At 41.5% G+C, this 23,055-nt stretch overlaps 1 protein-coding gene and 1 long non-coding RNA gene across 3 annotated transcripts in view; one reads left to right on the forward strand and one right to left on the reverse strand.

Moving 5' to 3' along the window:
* The window catches only part of PAK1IP1 (PAK1 interacting protein 1), a 107,119-nt gene extending 88,339 nt beyond the window's left edge, over positions 1-18,780 (forward strand). For both annotated transcript variants that reach the window (XM_082413338.1, XM_082413339.1), the window contains exons 8-10: positions 15,295-15,394; positions 16,836-16,959; positions 17,115-18,780. In XM_082413338.1, the coding sequence (XP_082269464.1) occupies positions 15,295-15,394; positions 16,836-16,959; positions 17,115-17,323 (433 nt within the window). In that variant the 3' untranslated portion in view covers positions 17,324-18,780. The remainder of the gene's footprint in view (positions 1-15,294; positions 15,395-16,835; positions 16,960-17,114) is intronic.
* Positions 17,325-23,054, reverse strand: LOC309638013. The gene is made up of 2 exons (XR_014250952.1): positions 22,966-23,054; positions 17,325-20,906 (listed from the first exon to the last, which is right to left on the reverse strand). It is a non-coding gene; the product is annotated as an uncharacterized lncRNA (long non-coding RNA).
* Between the last annotated feature and the right edge of the window lies 1 nt (position 23,055).

Here is a 23,055-nt window from a genome sequence, read left to right on the forward strand (position 1 = left end):
TAAGTGCCTTTGTAGATACTGGTTTATCTATGCCCCAGCCACTTGGTGAGGAGTTTGAATTTTGTACTAAGTGCCTTTCTACATACTGGTTTATCTATGCCCCAGCCACTTGGTGAGGAGTTTGAATTTTATACTAAGTGCCTTTGTAGATACTGGTTTATCTATGCCCCAGCCACTTGGTGAGGAGTTTGAATTTTGTCCTAAGTGCCTTTGTAGATACTGGTTTATCTATGCCCCAGCCGCTTGGTGAGGATCTTGAATTTTATACTAAGTGCCTTTGTAGATAGTGGTTTATCTATGCCCCAGCCACTTGGTGAGGAGTTTGAATTTTATACTAAGTGCCTTTCTAGATACTGGTTTATCTATGCCCCAGCTACTTGGTGAGGAGTTTGAATTTTATACTAAGTACCTTTGTAGATACTGGTTTATCTATGCCCCAGCCACTTGGTGAGGAGTTTGAATTTTATACTAAGTGCCTTTGTAGATACTGGTTTATCTATGCCCCAGCCACTTGGTGAGGAGTTTGAATTTTATACTAAGTGCCTTTGTAGATACTGGTTTATCTATGCCCCAGCCACTTGGTGAGGAGTTTGAATTTTATACTAAGTGCCTTTGTAGATACTGGTTTATCTATGTCTCAGCCACTTGGTGAGGAGTTTGAATTTTATACTAAGTGCCTTTGTAGATACTGGTTTATCTATGCCCCAGCCACTTGGTGAGGAGTTTGAATTTTATACTAAGTGCCTTTGTAGATACTGGTTTATCTATGCCCCAGCCACTTGGTGACGAGTTTGAATTTTATACTAAGTGCCTTTGTAGATACTGGTTTATCTATGTCTTAGCCACTTGGTGAGGAGTTTCAATTTTATACTAACTGCCTTTGTAGATAGTGGTTTATCTATGCCCCAGCCACTTGGTGAGGAGTTTGACTTTTATACTAAGTGCCTTTGTAGATACTGGTTTATCTATGCCCCAGCCACTTGGTGAGGAGTTTGAATTTTATACTAAGTGCCTTTGTAGATACTGGTTTATCTATGTCTCAGCCACTGGGTGACGAGTTTGAATTTTATACTAACTGCCTTTGTAGATACTGGTTTATCTATGCCCCAGCCACTTGGTGAGGAGTTTGACTTTTATACTAAGTGCCTTTGTAGATACTGGTTTATCTATGTCTCAGCCACTTGGTGAGGAGTTTGAATTTTGTCCTAAGTGCCTTTGTAGATACTGGTTTCTCTATGCCCCAGCCACTTGGTGAGGAGTTTGAATTTTATACTAAGTGCCTTTGTAGATACTGGTTTATCTATGCCCCAGCCACTTGGTGAGGAGCTTGAATTTTATACTAAGTGCCTTTGTAGATACTGGTTTATCTATGCCCCAGCCACTTGTTGAGGAGTTTGAATTTTATACTAAGTGCCTCTGTAGATACTGGTTTATCTATGCCCCAGCCACTTGGTGAGGCGTTTGAATTTTATACTAAGTGCCTCTGTAGATACTGGTTTATCTATGCCCCAGCCACTTGGTGAGGCGTTTGAATTTTATACTAAGTGCCTCTGTAGATACTGGTTTATCTATGCCCCAGCCACTTGGTGAGGAGTTTGAATTTTGTACTAAGTGCCTTTGTAGATACTGGTTTATCTATGCCCCAGCCACTTGGTGAGGAGTTTGAATTTTGTACTAAGTGCCTTTGTAGATACTGGTTTATCTATGCCCCAGCCACTTGATGAGGAGTTTGAATTTTATCCTAAGTGCCTTTATAGATACTGGTTTATCTGTGCGCCAGCCACTTGGTGAGGAGTTTGAATTTTATACTAAGTGCCTTTGTAGATACTGGTTTATCTATGTCTCAGCCACTTGGTGAGGAGTTTGAATTTTATACTAAGTGCCTTTATAGATAGTGTTTATCTATGCCCCAGCCACTTGGTGAGGAGTTTGAATTTTATACTAAGTGCCTTTGTAGATACTGGTTTATCTATGCCCCAGCCACTTGGTGAGGAGTTTGAATTTTATACTAAGTGCTTTTGTAGATACTGGTTTATCTATGCCCCAGCCACTTGGTGAGGAGTTTGAATTTTATACTAAGTGCCTTTCTAGATACTGGTTTATCTATGCCCCAGCCACTTGGTGAGGAGTTTGAATTTTATACTAAGTGCCTTTGTAGATACTGGTTTATCTATGCCCCAGCCACTTGGTGAGGAGTTTGAATTTTATACTAAGTGCCTCTGTAGATACTGGTTTATCTATGCCCCAGCCACTTGGTGAGGAGTTTGAATTTTGTACTAAGTGCCTTTGTAGATACTGGTTTATCTATGCCCCAGCCACTTCGTGAGGAGTTTGAATTTTGTACTAAGTGCCTTTGTAGATACTGGTTTATCTATGCCCCAGCCACTTGGTGAGGAGTTTGAATTTTGTACTAAGTGCCTTTGTAGATACTGGTTTATCTATGCCCCAGCCACTTGGTGAGGAGTTTGAATTTTATACTAAGTGCCTTTGTAGATACTGGTTTATCTATGCCCCAGCCACTTGGTGAGGAGTTTGAATTTTATACTAAGTGCCTTTGTAGATACCTGTTTATCTATGCCCCAGCCACTTGGTGAGGAGTTTGAATTTTATACTAAGTGCCTTTGTAGATACTGGTTTATCTATGCCCCAGCCACTTGGTGAGGAGTTTGAATTTTATACTAAGTGCCTTTATAGATACTGGTTTATCTGTGCCCCAGCCACTTGGTGAGGAGTTTGAATTTTATACTAAGTGCCTTTGTAGATACTGGTTTATCTATGCCCCAGCCACTTGGTGAGGAGCTTGAATTTTATACTAAGTGCCTTTGTAGATACTGGTTTATCTATGCCCCAGCCACTTGGTGAGGAGTTTGAATTTTATACTAAGTGCCTCTGTAGATACTGGTTTATCTGTGCCCCAGCCACTTGGTGAGGCGTTTGAATTTTATACTAAGTGCCTCTGTAGATACTGGTTTATCTATGCCCCAGCCACTTGGTGAGGAGTTTGAATTTTATACTGAGTGCCTTTGTAGATACTGGTTTATCTATGCCCCAGCCACTTGGTGACGAGTTTGAATTTTGTACTAAGTGCCTTTCTACATACTGGTTTATCTATGCCCCAGCCACTTGGTGAGGAGTTTGAATTTTGTACTAAGTGCCTTTGTAGATACTGGTTTATCTATGCCCCAGCCACTTGGTGAGGAGTTTGAATTTTGTACTAAGTGCCTTTCTACATACTGGTTTATCTATGCCCCAGCCACTTGGTGAGGAGTTTGAATTTTATACTAAGTGCCTTTGTAGATACTGGTTTATCTATGCCCCAGCCGCTTGGTGAGGATCTTGAATTTTATACTAAGTGCCTTTGTAGATAGTGGTTTATCTATGCCCCAGCCACTTGGTGAGGAGTTTGAATTTTATACTAAGTGCCTTTCTAGATACTGGTTTATCTATGCCCCAGCTACTTGGTGAGGAGTTTGAATTTTATACTAAGTGCCTTTGTAGATACTGGTTTATCTATGCCCCAGCCACTTGGTGAGGAGTTTGAATTTTATACTAAGTGCCTTTGTAGATACTGGTTTATCTATGCCCCAGCCACTTGGTGAGGAGTTTGAATTTTATACTAAGTGCCTTTGTAGATACTGGTTTATCTATGCCCCAGCCACTTGGTGACGAGTTTGAATTTTATACTAAGTGCCTTTGTAGATACTGGTTTATCTATGTCTCAGCCACTTGGTGAGGAGTTTGAATTTTGTCCTAAGTGCCTTTCTACATACTGGTTTATCTATGCCCCAGCCGCTTGGTGAGGATCTTGAATTTTATACTAAGTGCCTTTGTAGATAGTGGTTTATCTATGCCCCAGCCACTTGGTGAGGAGTTTGAATTTTATACTAAGTGCCTTTCTAGATACTGGTTTATCTATGCCCCAGCTACTTGGTGAGGAGTTTGAATTTTATACTAAGTGCCTTTGTAGATACTGGTTTATCTATGCCCCAGCCACTTGGTGAGGAGTTTGAATTTTATACTAAGTGCCTTTGTAGATACTGGTTTATCTATGCCCCAGCCACTTGGTGAGGAGTTTCAATTTTATACTAAGTGCCTTTGTAGATACTGGTTTATCTATGCCCCAGCCACTTGGTGACGAGTTTGAATTTTATACTAAGTGCCTTTGTAGATACTGGTTTATCTATGTCTCAGCCACTTGGTGAGGAGTTTGAATTTTATACTAAGTGCCTTTGTAGATACTGGTTTATCTATGCCCCAGCCACTTGGTGAGGAGTTTGAATTTTATACTAAGTGCCTTTATAGATACTGGTTTATCTATGCGCCAGCCACTTGGTGAGGAGTTTGAATTTTATACTAAGTGCCTTTGTAGATACTGGTTTATCTATGCCCCAGCCACTTGGTGAGGAGCTTGAATTTTATACTAAGTGCCTTTGTAGATACTGGTTTATCTATGCCCCAGCCACTTGGTGAGGAGTTTGAATTTTATACTAAGTGCCTCTGTAGATACTGGTTTATCTGTGCCCCAGCCACTTGGTGAGGCGTTTGAATTTTATACTAAGTGCCTCTGTAGATACTGGTTTATCTATGCCCCAGCCACTTGGTGAGGAGTTTGAATTTTATACTGAGTGCCTTTGTAGATACTGGTTTATCTATGCCCCAGCCACTTGGTGACGAGTTTGAATTTTGTACTAAGTGCCTTTCTACATACTGGTTTATCTATGCCCCAGCCACTTGGTGAGGAGTTTGAATTTTGTACTAAGTGCCTTTGTAGATACTGGTTTATCTATGCCCCAGCCACTTGGTGAGGAGTTTGAATTTTGTACTAAGTGCCTTTCTACATACTGGTTTATCTATGCCCCAGCCACTTGGTGAGGAGTTTGAATTTTATACTAAGTGCCTTTGTAGATACTGGTTTATCTATGCCCCAGCCGCTTGGTGAGGATCTTGAATTTTATACTAAGTGCCTTTGTAGATAGTGGTTTATCTATGCCCCAGCCACTTGGTGAGGAGTTTGAATTTTATACTAAGTGCCTTTCTAGATACTGGTTTATCTATGCCCCAGCCACTTGGTGACGAGTTTGAATTTTATACTAAGTGCCTTTGTAGATACTGGTTTATCTATGTCTCAGCCACTTGGTGAGGAGTTTGAATTTTATACTAAGTGCCTTTGTAGATACTGGTTTATCTATGCCCCAGCCACTTGGTGAGGAGTTTGAATTTTATACTAAGTGCCTTTGTAGATACTGGTTTATCTATGCCCCAGCCACTTGGTGACGAGTTTGAATTTTATACTAAGTGCCTTTGTAGATACTGGTTTATCTATGTCTCAGCCACTTGGTGAGGAGTTTGAATTTTATACTAAGTGCCTTTGTAGATACTGGTTTATCTATGCCCCAGCCACTTGGTGAGGAGTTTGAATTTTATACTAAGTGCCTTTGTAGATACTGGTTTATCTATGCCCCAGCCACTTGGTGACGAGTTTGAATTTTATACTAAGTGCCTTTGTAGATACTGGTTTATCTATGTCTCAGCCACTTGGTGAGGAGTTTCAATTTTATACTAACTGCCTTTGTAGATAGTGGTTTATCTATGCCCCAGCCACTTGGTGAGGAGTTTGACTTTTATACTAAGTGCCTTTGTAGATACTGGTTTATCTATGCCCCAGCCACTTGGTGAGGAGTTTGAATTTTATACTAAGTGCCTTTGTAGATACTGGTTTATCTATGTCTCAGCCACTGGGTGAGGAGTTTGAATTTTATACTAACTGCCTTTGTAGATACTGGTTTATCTATGCCCCAGCCACTTGGTGAGGAGTTTGACTTTTATACTAAGTGCCTTTGTAGATACTGGTTTATCTATGTCTCAGCCACTTGGTGAGGAGTTTGAATTTTGTCCTAAGTGCCTTTGTAGATACTGGTTTCTCTATGCCCCAGCCACTTGGTGAGGAGTTTGAATTTTATACTAAGTGCCTTTGTAGATACTGGTTTATCTATGCCCCAGCCAGTTGGTGAGGAGCTTGAATTTTATACTAAGTGCCTTTGTAGATACTGGTTTATCTATGCCCCAGCCACTTGTTGAGGAGTTTGAATTTTATACTAAGTGCCTCTGTAGATACTGGTTTATCTATGCCCCAGCCACTTGGTGAGGCGTTTGAATTTTATACTAAGTGCCTCTGTAGATACTGGTTTATCTATGCCCCAGCCACTTGGTGAGGCGTTTGAATTTTATACTAAGTGCCTCTGTAGATACTGGTTTATCTATGCCCCAGCCACTTGGTGAGGAGTTTGAATTTTGTACTAAGTGCCTTTGTAGATACTGGTTTATCTATGCCCCAGCCACTTGGTGAGGAGTTTGAATTTTGTACTAAGTGCCTTTGTAGATACTGGTTTATCTATGCCCCAGCCACTTGATGAGGAGTTTGAATTTTATACTAAGTGCCTTTATAGATACTGGTTTATCTGTGCGCCAGCCACTTGGTGAGGAGTTTTAATTTTATACTAAGTGCCTTTGTAGATACTGGTTTATCTATGCCCCAGCCACTTGGTGAGGAGTTTGAATTTTATACTAAGTGCCTCTGTAGATACTGGTTTATCTATGCCCCAGCCACTTGGTGAGGCGTTTGAATTTTATACTAAGTGCCTCTGTAGATACTGGTTTATCTATGCCCCAGCCACTTGGTGAGGAGTTTGAATTTTGTACTAAGTGCCTTTGTAGATACTGGTTTATCTATGCCCCAGCCACTTGGTGAGGAGTTTGAATTTTGTACTAAGTGCCTTTCTACATACTCGTTTATCTATGCCCCAGCCACTTGGTGAGGAGTTTGAATTTTATACTAAGTGCCTTTGTAGATACTGGTTTATCTATGCCCCAGCCACTTGGTGAGGAGTTTGAATTTTATACTAAGTGCCTTTCTAGATACTGGTTTATCTATGCCCCAGCCACTTGGTGAGGAGTTTGAATTTTATACTAAGTGCCTTTGTAGATACCGGTTTATCTATGCCCCAGCCACTTGGTGAGGAGTTTGAATTTTATACTAAGTGCCTTTGTAGATACTGGTTTATCTATGCCCCAGCCACTTGGTGAGGAGTTTGAATTTTATACTAAGTGCCCTTGTAGATACTGCTTTATCTATGCCCCAGCCACTTGGTGAGGAGTTTGAATTTTATACTAAGTGCTTTTGTAGATACTGGTTTATCTATGCCCCAGCCACTTGGTGAGGAGTTTGAATTTTATACTAAGTGCCTTTCTAGATACTGGTTTATCTATGCCCCAGCCACTTGGTGAGGAGTTTGAATTTTATACTAAGTGCCTTTGTAGATACTGGTTTATCTATGCCCCAGCCACTTGGTGAGGAGTTTGAATTTTATACTAAGTGCCTCTGTAGATACTGGTTTATCTATGCCCCAGCCACTTGGTGAGGCGTTTGAATTTTATACTAAGTGCCTCTGTAGATACTGGTTTATCTATGCCCCAGCCACTTGGTGAGGCGTTTGAATTTTATACTAAGTGCCTTTGTAGATACTGGTTTATCTATGCCCCAGCCACTTGGTGAGGAGTTTGAATTTTGTACTAAGTGCCTTTGTAGATACTGGTTTATCTATGCCCCAGCCACTTGGTGAGGAGTTTGAATTTTATACTAAGTGCCTTTGTAGATACTGGTTTATCTATGCCCCAGCCACTTGGTGAGGAGTTTGAATTTTATACTAAGTGCCTTTGTAGATACTGGTTTATCTATGCCCCAGCCACTTGGTGAGGAGTTTGAATTTTATACTAAGTGCCTTTATAGATACTGGTTTATCTATGCGCCAGCCACTTGGTGAGGAGTTTGAATTTTATACTAAGTGCCTTTATAGATACTGGTTTATCTATTCCCCAGTCACTTGGTGAGGAGTTTGAATTTTATACTAAGTGCCTTTCTACATACTGGTTTATCTATGCCCCAGCCACTTTTTGAGGAGTTTGAATTTTATACTAAGTGCCTTTGTAGATACTGGTTTATCTATGCCCCAACCACTTGGTGAGGAGTTTGAATTTTATACTAAGTGCCTTTGTAGATACTGGTTTATCTATGCCCCAGCCACTTGGTGAGGAGTTTGAATTTTATACTAAGTGCCTTTGTAGATACTGGTTTATCTATGCCCCAGCCACTTGGTGAGGAGTTTGAATTTTATCCTAAGTGCCTTTGTAGATACTGGTTTATCTATGTCTCAGCCACTTGGTGAGGAGTTTGAATTTTATCCTAAGTGCCTTTGTAGAAACTGGTTTATCTATGCCCCAGCCCCTTGGTGAGGAGCTTGAATTTTGTCCTAAGTGCCTTTGTAGATACTGGTTTATCTATGTCTCAGCCACTTGGTGAGGAGTTTGAATTTTATACTAAGTGCCTTTGTAGATACTGGTTTATCTATGCCCCAGCCACTTGGTGAGGAGCTTGAATTTTATACTAAGTGCCTTTGTAGATACTTCTTTATCTATGCCCCAGCCACTTGGTGAGGAATTTCAATTTTATACTAAGTGCCTTTGTAGATACTGGTTTATCTATGCCCCAGCCACTTGGTGAGGAGTTTGAATTTTATCCTAAGTGCCTTTGTAGATACTGGTTTATCTATGCCTCAGCCACTTGGTGAGGAGTTTGAATTTTATACTAAGTACCTTTATAGATACTGGTTTATCTATGCCCCAGCCACTTGGTGAGGAGTTTGAATTTTATTCTAAGTACCTTTGTAGATACTGGGTTATCTATGCCCCAGCCACTTGGTGAGGAGTTTGAATTTTATACTAAGTGCCTTTCTAGATACTGGTTTATCTATGCCCCAGCCACTTGGTGAGGAGTTTGAATTTTATACTAAGTGCCTTTCTAGATACTGGTTTATCTATGCCCCAGCCACTTGGTGAGGAATTTCAATTTTATACTAAGTGCCTTTGTAGATACTGGTTTATCTATGCCCCAGCCACTTGGTGAGGAGCTTGAATTTTATACTAAGTGCCTTTGTAGATACTGGTTTATCTATGCCCCAGCCACTTGGTGAGGAGTTTGAATTTTATACTAAGTGCCTCTGTAGATACTGGTTTATCTATGCCCCAGCCACTTGGTGAGGCGTTTGAATTTTATACTAAGTGCCTCTGTAGATACTGGTTTATCTATGCCCCAGCCACTTGGTGAGGAGTTTGAATTTTGTACTAAGTGCCTCTGTAGATACTGGTTTATCTATGCCCCAGCCACTTGGTGAGGAGTTTGAATTTTGTACTAAGTGCCTTTCTACATACTGGTTTATCTATGCCCCAGCCACTTGGTGAGGAGTTTGAATTTTATACTAAGTGCCTTTGTAGATACTGGTTTATCTATGCCCCAGCCACTTGGTGAGGAGTTTGAATTTTATACTAAGTGCCTTTCTAGATACTGGTTTATCTATGCCCCAGCCACTTGGTGAGGAGTTTGAATTTTATACTAAGTGCCTTTGTAGATACTGGTTTATCTATGCCCCAGCTACTTGGTGAGGAGCTTGAATTTTATGCTAAGTGCCTTTGTAGATACTGGTTTATCTATGCCCCAGCCACTTGGTGAGGAGTTTGAATTTTGTACTAAGTGCCTTTCTACATACTGGTTTATCTATGCCCCAGCCACTTGGTGAGGAGTTTGAATTTTATACTAAGTGCCTTTGTAGATACTGGTTTATCTATGCCCCAGCCACTTGGTGAGGAGTTTGAATTTTATACTAAGTGCCTTTCTAGATACTGGTTTATCTATGTCTCAGCCACTTGGTGAGGAGCTTGAATTTTATACTAAGTACCTTTATAGATACTGGTTTATCTATGCCCCAGCCACTTGGTGAGGAGTTTGAATTTTATACTAAGTGCCTTTGTAGATACTGGTTTATCTATGCCCCAGCCACTTGGTGAGGAGTTTGAATTTTATACTAAGTGCCTTTGTAGATACTGGTTTATCTATGCCCCAGCCACTTGGTGAGGAGTTTGAATTTTATACTAAGTGCCCTTGTAGATACTGCTTTATCTATGCCCCAGCCACTTGGTGAGGAGTTTGAATTTTATACTAAGTGCTTTTGTAGATACTGGTTTATCTATGCCCCAGCCACTTGGTGAGGAGTTTGAATTTTATACTAAGTGCCTTTCTAGATACTGGTTTATCTATGCCCCAGCCACTTGGTGAGGAGTTTGAATTTTATACTAAGTGCCTTTGTAGATACTGGTTTATCTATGTCTCAGCCACTTGGTGAGGAGTTTGAATTTTATACTAAGTGCCTTTGTAGATACTGGTTTATCTATGCCCCAGCCACTTGGTGAGGAGTTTGAATTTTATACTAAGTGCCTTTGTAGATACTGGTTTATCTATGCCCCAGCCACTTGGTGAGGAGTTTGAATTTTATACTAAGTGCCTCTGTAGATACTGGTTTATCTATGCCCCAGCCACTTGGTGAGGAGTTTGAATTTTATACTAAGTGCCTTTCTAGATACTGGTTTATCTATGCCCCAGCCACTTGGTGAGGAGTTTGAATTTTATACTAAGTGCCTTTGTAGATACTGGTTTATCTATGTCTCAGCCACTTGGTGAGGAGTTTGAATTTTATACTAAGTGCCTTTGTAGATACTGGTTTATCTATGCCCCAGCCACTTGGTGAGGAGTTTGAATTTTATACTAAGTGCCTTTGTAGATACTGGTTTATCTATGCCCCAGCCACTTGGTGAGGAGTTTGAATTTTATACTAAGTGCCTCTGTAGATACTGGTTTATCTATGCCCCAGCCACTTGGTGAGGCGTTTGAATTTTATACTAAGTGCCTTTGTAGATACTGGTTTATCTATGCCCCAGCCACTTAGTGAGGAGTTTGAATTTTGTACTAAGTGCCTTTGTAGATACTGGTTTATCTATGCCCCAGCCACTTGGTGAGGAGTTTGAATTTTGTACTAAGTGCCTTTGTAGATACTGGTTTATCTATGCCCCAGCCACTTGGTGAGGAGTTTGAATTTTATACTAAGTGCCTTTGTAGATACTGGTTTATCTATGCCCCAGCCACTTGGTGAGGAGTTTGAATTTTATACTAAGTGCCTTTGTAGATACTGGTTTATCTATGCCCCAGCCACTTGGTGAGGAGTTTGAATTTTATACTAAGTGCCTTTGTAGATACTGGTTTATCTATGCCCCAGCCACTTGGTGAGGAGTTTGAATTTTATACTAAGTGCCTTTATAGATACTGGTTTATCTGTGCGCCAGCCACTTGGTGAGGAGTTTGAATTTTATACTAAGTGCCTTTGTAGATACTGGTTTATCTATGCCCCAGCCACTTGGTGAGGAGTTTGAATTTTATACTAAGTGCCTTTGTAGATACTGGTTTATCTATGCCCCAGCCACTTGGTGAGGAGTTTGAATTTTATACTAAGTGCCTTTGTAGATACTGGTTTATCTATGCCCCAGCCACTTGGTGAGGAGTTTGAATTTTATACTAAGTGCCTTTGTAGATACTGGTTTATCTATGCCCCAGCCACTTGGTGAGGAGTTTGAATTTTATCCTAAGTGCCTTTGTAGATACTGGTTTATCTATGTCTCAGCCACTTGGTGAGGAGTTTGAATTTTATCCTAAGTGCCTTTGTAGAAACTGGTTTATCTATGCCCCAGCCACTTGGTGAGGAGCTTGAATTTTGTCCTAAGTGCCTTTGTAGATACTGGTTTATCTATGTCTCAGCCACTTGGTGAGGAGTTTGAATTTTATACTAAGTGCCTTTGTAGATACTGGTTTATCTATGCCCCAGCCACTTGGTGAGGAGCTTGAATTTTATACTAAGTGCCTTTGTAGATACTTCTTTATCTATGCCCCAGCCACTTGGTGAGGAATTTCAATTTTATACTAAGTGCCTTTGTAGATACTGGTTTATCTATGCCCCAGCCACTTGGTGAGGAGTTTGAATTTTATCCTAAGTGCCTTTGTAGATACTGGTTTATCTATGCCTCAGCCACTTGGTGAGGAGTTTGAATTTTATACTAAGTACCTTTATAGATACTGGTTTATCTATGCCGCAGCCACTTGGTGAGGAGTTTGAATTTTATACTAAATACCTTTATAGATACTGGTTTATCTATGCCCCAGCCACTTGGTGAGGAGTTTGAATTTTATACTAAGTACCTTTGTAGATACTGGGTTATCTATGCCCCAGCCACTTGGTGAGAAGTTTGAATTTTATACTAAGTGCCTTTCTAGATACTGGTTTATCTATGCCCCAGCCACTTGATGAGGAGTTTGAATTTTATACTAAGTGCCTTTGTAGATACTTCTTTATCTATGCCCCAGCCACTTGGTGAGGAATTTCAATTTTATACTAAGTGCCTTTGTAGATACTGGTTTATCTATGCCCCAGCCACTTGGTGAGGAGTTTGAATTTTATACTAAGTGCCTTTGTAGATACTGGTTTATCTATGTCTCAGCCACGTGGTGAGGAGTTTGAATTTTATACTATGTGCCTTTGTAGATACTGGTTTATCTATGCCCCAGCCACTTGGTGAGGAGTTTGAATTTTATACTAAGTACCTTTGTAGATACTGGGTTATCTATGCCCCAGCCACTTGGTGAGGAGTTTGAATTTTATACTAAGTGCCTTTCTAGATACTGGTTTATCTATGCCCCAGCCACTTGGTGAGGAGTTTGAATTTTATACTAAGTGCCTTTGTAGATACTTCTTTATCTATGCCCCAGCCACTTGGTGAGGAATTTCAATTTTATACTAAGTGCCTTTGTAGATACTGGTTTATCTATGCCCCAGCCACTTGGTGAGGAGTTTGAATTTTATACTAAGTACCTTTGTAGATACTGGGTTATCTATGCCCCAGCCACTTGGTGAGGAGTTTGAATTTTATACTAAGTGCCTTTCTAGATACTGGTTTATCTATGCCCCAGCCACTTGGTGAGGAGTTTGAATTTTATACTAAGTGCCTTTGTAGATACTTCTTTATCTATGCCCCAGCCACTTGGTGAGGAATTTCAATTTTATACTAAGTGCCTTTGTAGATACTGGTTTATCTATGCCCCAGCCACTTGGTGAGGAGCTTGAATTTTATACTAAGTGCCTTTGTAGATACTGGTTTATCTATGCCCCAGCCACTTGGTGAGGAGTTTGAATTTTATCCTAAGTGCCTTTGTAGATACTGGTTTATCTATGCCTCAGCCACTTGGTGAGGAGTTTGAATTTTATACTAAGTACCTTTATAGATACTGGTTTATCTATGCCGCAGCCACTTGGTGAGGAGTTTGAATTTTATACTAAATACCTTTATAGATACTGGTTTATCTATGCCCCAGCCACTTGGTGAGGAGTTTGAATTTTATACTAAGTACCTTTGTAGATACTGGGTTATCTATGCCCCAGCCACTTGGTGAGAAGTTTGAATTTTATACTAAGTGCCTTTCTAGATACTGGTTTATCTATGCCCCAGCCACTTGATGAGGAGTTTGAATTTTATACTAAGTGCCTTTGTAGATACTTCTTTATCTATGCCCCAGCCACTTGGTGAGGAATTTCAATTTTATACTAAGTGCCTTTGTAGATACTGGTTTATCTATGCCCCAGCCACTTGGTGAGGAGTTTGAATTTTATACTAAGTGCCTTTGTAGATACTGGTTTATCTATGTCTCAGCCACGTGGTGAGGAGTTTGAATTTTATACTAAGTGCCTTTGTAGATACTGGTTTATCTATGCCCCAGCCACTTGGTGAGGAGTTTGAATTTTATACTAAGTACCTTTGTAGATACTGGGTTATCTATGCCCCAGCCACTTGGTGAGGAGTTTGAATTTTATACTAAGTGCCTTTCTAGATACTGGTTTATCTATGCCCCAGCCACTTGGTGAGGAGTTTGAATTTTATACTAAGTGCCTTTGTAGATACTTCTTTATCTATGCCCCAGCCACTTGGTGAGGAATTTCAATTTTATACTAAGTGCCTTTGTAGATACTGGTTTATCTATGCCCCAGCCACTTGGTGAGGAGTTTGAATTTTATACTAAGTGCCTTTCTAGATACTGGTTTATCTATGCCCCAGCCACTTGGTGAGGAGTTTGAATTTTATACTAAGTACCTTTGTAGATACTGGGTTATCTATGCCCCAGCCACTTGGTGAGGAATTTCAATTTTATACTAAGTGCCTTTGTAGATACTGGTTTATCTATGCCCCAGCCACTTGGTGAGGAGTTTGAATTTTATACTAAGTGCCTTTGTAGATACTGGTTTATCTATGCCCCAGCCACTTGGTGAGGAGTTTGAATTTTATACTAAGTACCTTTGTAGATACTGGGTTATCTATGCCCCAGCCACTTGGTGAGGAATTTCAATTTTATACTAAGTGCCTTTGTAGATACTGGTTTATCTATGCCCCAGCCACTTGGTGAGGAGTTTGAATTTTATACTAAGTGCCTTTGTAGATACTGGTTTATCTATGTCTCAGCCACTTGGTGAGGAGTTTGAATTTTATACTAAGTGCCTTTGTAGATACTGGTTTATCTATGCCCCAGCCACTTGGTGAGGAGTTTGAATTTTATCCTAAGTTCCTTTGTAGATACTGGTTTATCTATGTCTCAGCCACTTGGTGAGGAGTCTGAATTTTATCCTAAGTGCCTTTGTAGATACTGGTTTATCTATGTCTCAGCCACTTGGTGAGGAGTTTGAATTTTATACTAAGTGCTTTTGTAGATACTGGTTTATCTTTGTCCCACCACTTCCTCCCTCTCCCGTGTTATTTTAAAGCAGATCCAAGCTTTGTAGAATTGTAAGACTGGGAGTAACATGGTTTGATTTTTAAAAAATTGTTAGGGGGCAAAAATGGAAGCAGCGAGGCCGATTAGTTTACTCCTTAGTCCGTAAGGAAAATGATAGTAGCTTAGACTATGGGTGGCGGCACTGAGGAGAAGAGAAACGGATGCAGTGGAGGAGGCCTTGGGTCATCTCTGTTGTCTTTTCTCTTGGTACTGACCTTGTAGTTTCCTGAGGTGAGGGGCTTTGTTTTAAGTATCTTTATTTCCTTTATGATAATCTGATTATTTATAGTTATCTGTCATCATCTTTTCAACTTTTTCTTAAGGTATCATTGACAGTCAATTTTATCTTGGAATTTAGACCCTGAAAATGACTCACCAACTCATAGGGATGTGAAGCATGTTAAATTTTAGGCACCGTTTATTGAGCAGTTTGGAAACACTTGAAGCATTGAAAAGTCAAGAGACTGTGCATAGAAGCTTTCTAGCAGTATCATACTCTCTGGAAGAAAGGGTCTTTTATGGCGTTACTATTTCTATCCTAGGGTAAAAGACATGTTCAGTTTTGAAACTCCAGAGCATCGTATTATTGTTACAGCATCGAGTGATGGTTTCATCAAAATGTGGAAGCTCAAAGAGGACAAGGTCAGTGTCTCAGCACCATTTAAATACACTGAATGTGAGTCTTACTGTCAGAACCATTTTGAGTTAAGTGAGGTGGAGTTTTTCTTAAGGGTCATAAGGCATAGATCTTTAAACTTTTAAAATCTCTTCCAGGCATGATTGACATTCATGGTTTTAAAGTTAGGGCTCCGTAGCACTGCCTCAGGAGTTGGTATTGGCGAGTCTGAGCTGGCAGGTTTCCAGAACTCATGCTCTTTCAATCAGAGAAGCACTCCTTTCTTCTCTTTTGTATATTGATGTTCTCTGTAAGATTTTGTTAAATAAAAATAGTGCCATTACTAAGAAAAAAAAAAAGTTGGAATTTTTGATCAGTTGTAGAACTAACAATAGTGTTTGTTTGTTTTTTTAAATTTAATTTATTTATTTTTGGCTGCATTGGGTCTTCATTGCTGTGCACGGGCTTTCTCTAGTTGGGGCAAGTGGGGGCTACTCTTCCCTGCGGTGTGCGGGCTTCTCATTGTGGTGGCTTCTCTTGTTGTGGAGCATGGGCTCTAGGCGCATGGGCTTCAGTCGTTGTGGCACGTGGGCTCAGTAGTTGTGGCTCACGGGCTCTAAGAGCGCAGGCTCAGTAGTTGTGGCGCATGGGCTTAGTTGCTCCACGGCATGTGGGATCTTCCCGAACCAGGGCTCGAACCCGTGTCCCCTGCATTGGCAGGGAGATTCTTAACCACTGCGCCACCAGGGACGCCCCTAACAATAGTTTTGAAGCAGATAATCGGAAATTTAAATTCCCTTTAGTAGTCTCCCTCTTACAGATTCTTGGTTTGTTGTTCTTCATTCTCTTATAAACACATTGTGAATCCACAGGTTTGTTGAGTACCTACTTTGTGCATGGTTCTTTGTTAAACCCAGAAATGGACACGATAAAATGGTCTGGTCTCTTTCCTTAGCGGAACACGTCTTAGAAATTGGCTCTTGTGAAGGACTTAATCAAACCGATCATGAATCAAGATAATAAATTTCGGGCCTCCCTGGTGGCGCAGTGGTTGAGAGTCTGCCTGCCAATGCAGGGCACACGGGTTCGAGCCCTGGTCCAGGAAGATCCCACATGCTGCGGAGCGACTGGGCCCGTGAGCCACAACTACTGAGCCTGCGCGTCTGGAGCCTGTGCTCCGCAACAAGAGAGGCCGCAACAGTGAGAGGCCCGTGCACCGGGATGAAGAGTGGCCCCCACTTGCCGCAACTAGAGAAGGCCCTCGCACAGAAACGAAGACCCAACACAGCCAAAAATAAATAAATTAATTAATAAATTAAAAAAAAAGATAATAAATTTCTTCTAGACAGTATATTTTATACTCAAAATACAGTGTAAGTTTTAAATTAAGGTAACTTGTTTATGGAAAAATGAAAGTAATTATTTAAAATTCCTCTATGTTATCACGAATTTCCTTTCCTGTTTTAGGGGGTTTCCCCGTCTTTGCTGTGTGAAGTAAACACTAATGCCAGGCTGACATGTCTTGGAGTGTGGCTGGACAGAGCGACAGACACGAAAGAAAGCCTGCTTCCAGCTGTAGAACCACCTCCTGGTAAATGAAATTGATTGTTTACAGAAACTAAATAATCTGCTATCTCTTTGAATCATTAAAGTGGAGGAAATCCAGATGACTTGACTTTATTGTCAGCTTGTGTTTATTTCAAAGGGAAAAACAGTCTTTAAAATGCACTGTCTCTTGTGTTTTAGTAAGTAAACAAGAACAGTCCAAAAGGAATAAAAAGGAATCTGGCCGCGAAGTCCAGGAGGAAGAAAGGCAGCTAAAACCTGACACGAAGAAATGCGGTTTAACTGGTGACAGTAATAAGCCGACAAAAGGAAGCAGCCTGGTGTCAACCAAGAAGAGGAAAACAGTAGAAATGTTAGAAAAAAAGAAGAGAAAAAAGAAGAAAATATGAATGATGCCGTGAATCCCAGATTTCTCCTAAGAGAAAAACTTTTTCAAATGTACTTTTATTTTTTTTTCTGAGTAAAAGCTAGGAATTTCTTCTTTTGAAGAAAATGTACAGCTTAAAAATCACTTTCAGGTTTTGGTTTTTTTAAACAGTGGTAAAACTTTTTGATAGGCAATATTTTATTAATTATATATCATGGCAATATATAGTATGTTAATGTGTAATATATAATTTTTACTGTTGTGTAAAGCAAATAAAGATCTTTCTCAAAGTATTATAGCTTAAAATGATACAAAATCTTGAACACATTTCTTTACCGGAAGTAGATAAAGGAATTGTTTTTCATATTTTTCTCCTAAGTGAGGGAAGAATGAAAAACCTGCATTACTTTGGCTTTTTCACGTGGTTCTAGTAATTTTAATGTGGATTTTGTTCGTTTTGGTAACAAAAGATATAAAAAGATTTTCAGACCAGGAAGTATGTTAAGACAAACTTAAAAATTAGATCTATAAAATAAAATATGTATGTATAAAGCATATGCTTAAGTTCACGGCTACGTACATAAGAAGGTTAAAGAGAGTCTTCCAAACTTCATGAAACTATTCTGTTTCCAAGCAGTGGTTTGTTTACAAGGTAACTTAAGGACAGGAAAATGACATTTCCTTTTTTTATTTTCCCGTCTGTTTCAGGGCATCCAAAAAACTCACTTAGCTAATCTTCTGACAAAGGTGGTCTTAAAACTAGCTGTTGATGATAATCTTTTCTTACCTAGAAAATTAAAGCATTTTCCTTAATGGATTACTGGATGTTTTGAAGAGACACAGTAGTAGAGGATTCATAGGTCTGACTTAGCTGGGAAGATGTTAAATCCCTGAGGCCACCAGGGGACTCCCTCCTGATTAGGCAAAATGAGCATCTTAACACTTGGACACTAAAGTGCCGCTCACTTCATGAGAGGAAATCATCTAGGAAAAGAACCAAACCATGTGTCTGACATTTCCATCCACCTCTTTGTTGTCTTAACTTCAGGCCTGTAAACAAAGATGAAAATAGGTTTGGTTATTTTGTTTTCGAGACTTTACTTTTTTATAGCTGTTTTGGGTTTATAACAATATTGAGAGAAGGGACAGATTTGCCACTCTGTGTTCTATTCATCTCTCCCCATCTCCACCACTGATAATCACTGAGCTTTTTATCATCTCCGAAGTTCTGCCTTTCCCACAGTATCATATAGTTAGAATCATACAGTATTGTAGCCTTTTCAGATTGGCTTCCTCCACTTACTAACACGCATTTAAGCTTCCTCTGTGTCTTTTCATGGCTTGATAGTTCATTTCTTTTTAGTAATGAATAATACTCCATTGTCTGGATGTACCACAGTTTACCATTCACTACTGGAGGACATCTTGGTTGCCTCCCAGTTTTGGCAATTACATATAAAATTGCTATAAACCATGTGATTTGAGCATTTTATTTTGGTCTGTGAGCTTGTCTGCTCAGTGACCTGTGGCAGAGCTTGCCTGGTAGTGTACTTGGAGGCCATTGCACAAACAAGTTTGTATCAAAAAATATTTATTTGCGGGGGAGTCAGGTTCATTTTCTTTTCCTCCTAGGAATGTATAGTCTGTTTATAATCTCAGCCATCTCTGTACTGAATTGTCTACTTTGATATTTATGTATGAGCAGCTCCTTATCGCAAATTCACTCCTTAATATTTTGAAAGCCCTGAAGGCCACCTCTATCTCCACTCTCCATTTGTTTATTCACTGGGCCTGCGTTGAACAACGCTCACCACGTGCCTGGCACTATCCTAGATTCTAGGGGCCGAAAAGGGAAAAAAAAAAGAAAAAGATCCCTACACAAAGGACAAAAGCTTTGGTAAGAAATGTATTACAGCCTGTGGTGGCTGGTGGCAGCTTGACTTCAGTAAGTGATGAGACTGAGTTTTGAGCAAGGAGAAAAAGGCATTTCTGGCAGAGGGAACAGGATGCTACCGCGGTTAAGAAAGACTCAGCTGCAAGAAGCGAAAAGCAACTTTGGCTCTCCCAAACTTGCACAGAAGGCATGGGGATGGGTTTATGACAAGGACACAGGTGTCTGACAAGCCGGGGCAGGGAGAGAACCAGACCTCAGGGGCAGGGCGCAGCCAGGGCAATCTCTCCCTCCCGTCTCTCACTCTGCCGGTTGTCCTTTCTGAAGAGCAGCTGCTGACTTCTCACTATGTGTCCTCGGCCGTTCAGCGCATGCTTGTGGAGCCGTGCTGTGCCAGGCAACAATCCTCACTTTCGAGAACTTGCATGCTAGAGAGGGGAGGTGATTGCAGTTCGTAAGTTATATACCACTTAGGAGGTAAGTGCCATGGAGAAGAATTAGCTACGGAAGGAAATGCAGATGGTTGTAGTCTTAAATAAGATGATCCTGGAAGGCCTCACTGAGAAGGTGACATTCGAATAAAGATTTAAGGGAGGTGAGGGGGTGAGCGAGAGATGATCTGGGAAGAGGGTTCCGGGCAGATGAAACAGCCGCACGTTCAAGTGCTCGGAGGTGCAAGCAAGGAGGCTGGAGTAGCATCAGCACAGGGGAAAGAGGAACAGGAGCCGAGGTCGGGAGGGAGGTGTGCAGGGCTTTGCAGGAGGTACGGGAGCCGAGGTCGGGAGGGAGGTGTGCAGGGCTTTGCAGGAGGTACGGGAGCCGAGGTCCGGGAGGGAAGTGTGCAGGGCTTTGCAGGAGTTACAGGAGCCGAGGTCCAGGAGGGAGGTGTGCAGGGCTTTGCAGGAGGTACAGGAGCCGAGGTCCGGGAGGGAGGTGTGCAGGGCTTTGCAGGAGGTACAGGAGCCGAGGTCGGGAGGGAGGTGTGCAGGGCTTTGCAGGAGGTATGGGAGCCACTGGAGGGTTTGGAGCCGAGGAATGACGCAGTCCAGTTTGTAATCAGATTGTCCTGGTCACGGTACTGAGAACAGACTAAAGGAGTTAGGCAGCCCTACCCTTTACTGTGTGACCTTATACCAGCTAGAGAACCCCTTTCTGCCTTTATTTCCTCCATGGATAAAAGCAGAAGAAAGTAATAGTCTTTACTGCATAGGGTTGGTATGAAGATTAAATGAGTTCATCGATGTCAAGCACTTCAGTGTCCCGCATGTAATAAGCACACTGTATGCTTTGCTCATATTATTATGGCTCTCACATATGAGGTCCTAGAAGCACGTGGCAGATAGGGTAGGTTGAAGAAAATAGGCAGTTTTTTTCATAATCTCATTTATTAATTTCTTGGAGAAAATTTTAATGAATGGATGATGTCAATCTTAAAGCTATAAAATGTTCCTAAAGACTAGTAATTAGTATTGTGGATACTCAGTAGACGTTGACTTGCAACACTGCAACTGGCATTTGATTTTGACCATTTTTGCTTGATGTCTGCTTAAGTGTAAATTCAACACATACAAGGCTCCAAAAATGATAAAATAATGCTCAAAGTGAAGCACTATTCCTTCCTCATGAGCTCTTCTGTTGTGGCAGATGGTCTTTATTGCTCTGGTTATGGGTGGGTGTACACGTGTGTCTAGCAGACAATCCTGACTTGAGGCCTCTGTGAAAAAAAAAAAACAACAGAAAACAAACTAACAGAAAAACATCCCATTGATAGGCCCCAGTGGCCAGAGACTAAAAACTTAGTCCCGCACACAATCTTGGTCACGCCCCATGACACACTTGTGGTTCAGTGTTCCAGTACTATTCAGTGGGCTCCTAGTTAAGAGCTGAGCTATCTTCTAAAATATGCTAATGTCAACTAGAAACATTACTAAACACAAATCCTTGTGTGGAACCAATCGAAACAGAGCAGAAACTGGTTCCTTTCATTTATTTTATATTTTATGATGGACTGCACATGAAACTATGCGTTATGGTAGAGTTAAGGGTGTAGGACAGAGCTTATTTCAAATAACAGCTCTACCAAGGGCTAGGACTATAGGTAACATTCTCTGTGGTTCAATTTCTTTAAGTCTAAAAGGCAGGGGGAGGATCATGGTGGGCTTAACTATGGTTTGAAGCTTGCATCTGCATAGGGAGAGATGAATCCCTAAATCATCCCAGCTGGTTAAGGCAAGTCCTGTCATTGTATTTTTTTTTATATAAATTTTATTTATTTATTTTGGCCGTGTTGGGTCTTCGTTGCTGCACGCGGGCTTTCTCTAGTTGCAGTGAGCAGGGGCTACTCTTCGTTGCGGTGCGCGGGCTTCTCACTGCGGCGGCTTCTCTTGTTGCTGAGCACGGGCTCTAGGCGCGCGGGCTTCAGTAGTTGTGGCTCGCGGGCTCTAGAGCGCAGGCTCGGTAGTTGTGGCGTACGGGCCCAGTTGCTCCGCGGCATGTGGGATCCTCCCGGACCAGGGCTCAAACCTGTGTCCCCTGCACTAGCAGGTGGATTCCCAACCACTGCGCCACCTGGGAAGGGCCTGTCATTTTTTTTTTTCAGGAGAGTCTTCCATTAAGTTGTTGAGGGTCTGGCCTAAGTGGAATTGCTCAGAGTTCTTAGTCATTATCAGCTTCGGCTGGTTAGAATCAGCTGTGGTAAATACAGACTGCACTTTTGATATCTGAAAAGTAGGAGTTGCTGCAAGTGTAAGGTCTTCTTTCCCAGTATGTATGCTGCCAACAAAAAATTGTCACTCGCCATCTGCCTCTACAAGGGTTAGGTCCCTAGCCACTGCACTCGCTGACCTTCCACACACCCTGAAAGGAGTTCTGGCTGGAGATCAGGAATGAGGCACCCCGCACTCTGGGAAAAACTGGCAGAACAGGCCTTCAGAGAGTTAGATATTTTCAGGGGAAGGTTTTATGAGCCTAATTTCTTGCATCTTCTCATATCTAGAAAAGCACTAAAATCATTAACAGAGATACCTGCTCCTCATGACTAGCACCAACCTTCTGTCAAAATGTGTGCTTGAGGGCACCCAACCCCCTTTACCAAAAGCACATATACTGACTCACCTGCCACCCGCCACCTCTTCGGAGCAGTTCCTCAGAGCTACCTGAGAGGCTGTCTCCCGGGCTATAGCCCTCATTTTGCCCCCAATAAAACTTAGCTCACAACTGTCTCCTTGTGCATTTTTTTTTTCAGTTGCCAAGGCACTGCAATTTGCTTTTTCACTCAAGATTGTATATATAAGATCTATTCTTGTTGATACTTGCAGGGGATGAAAGAGAGAGATGCCAAACGTGACACCCACCCACGTTTTGGTGTTACAGCAACTGAGTGAATGGTGGTGCAGGAAACGCAGGGAAGAGAAGCAGATATGGAGTGGGAGTGGCGATAACGTGTGGCCACGGGGGCATCGCAGAGGTACTTGCAAATGTAACTCACCCACTGTCCCCTTTTAAGATGCTTTTCAAGTAGCCTCACTCTCTGAAACAGGGAAGTTAGCCACACTGTCCAGCCTGTCTAGTGGCCACTCTATCTTCTGCAGATAGAAAGTAGTCCCTTCCCATGGTAGCAAATAACGTGATCGGGGCTAGAGTGACAGTCCTCCCCTATGGCCTGCATCTGGTTGACACCTGGTAATAGGGCCCTCTGTTGATGCAGTCCTTCAAAATCCAGTCTCGGACGCCCTTCACCCCCATCGGTGACCCCCACCCCCCTCACCGCAGACCTGGCCCAGCTCGCAAAGGCCTCTTGCAAAACTAGACTCCAACCCTGGGCTTCCGGCTTTAGGCCAGGCTGGCTTGGATCTGGAACTAGT

The sequence above is a fragment of the Balaenoptera physalus genome, assembly GCF_965194825.1.
Source record: "Balaenoptera physalus genome assembly, chromosome: 11".
In the NCBI taxonomy this organism is placed as follows: Eukaryota; Metazoa; Chordata; class Mammalia; order Artiodactyla; family Balaenopteridae; genus Balaenoptera; species Balaenoptera physalus.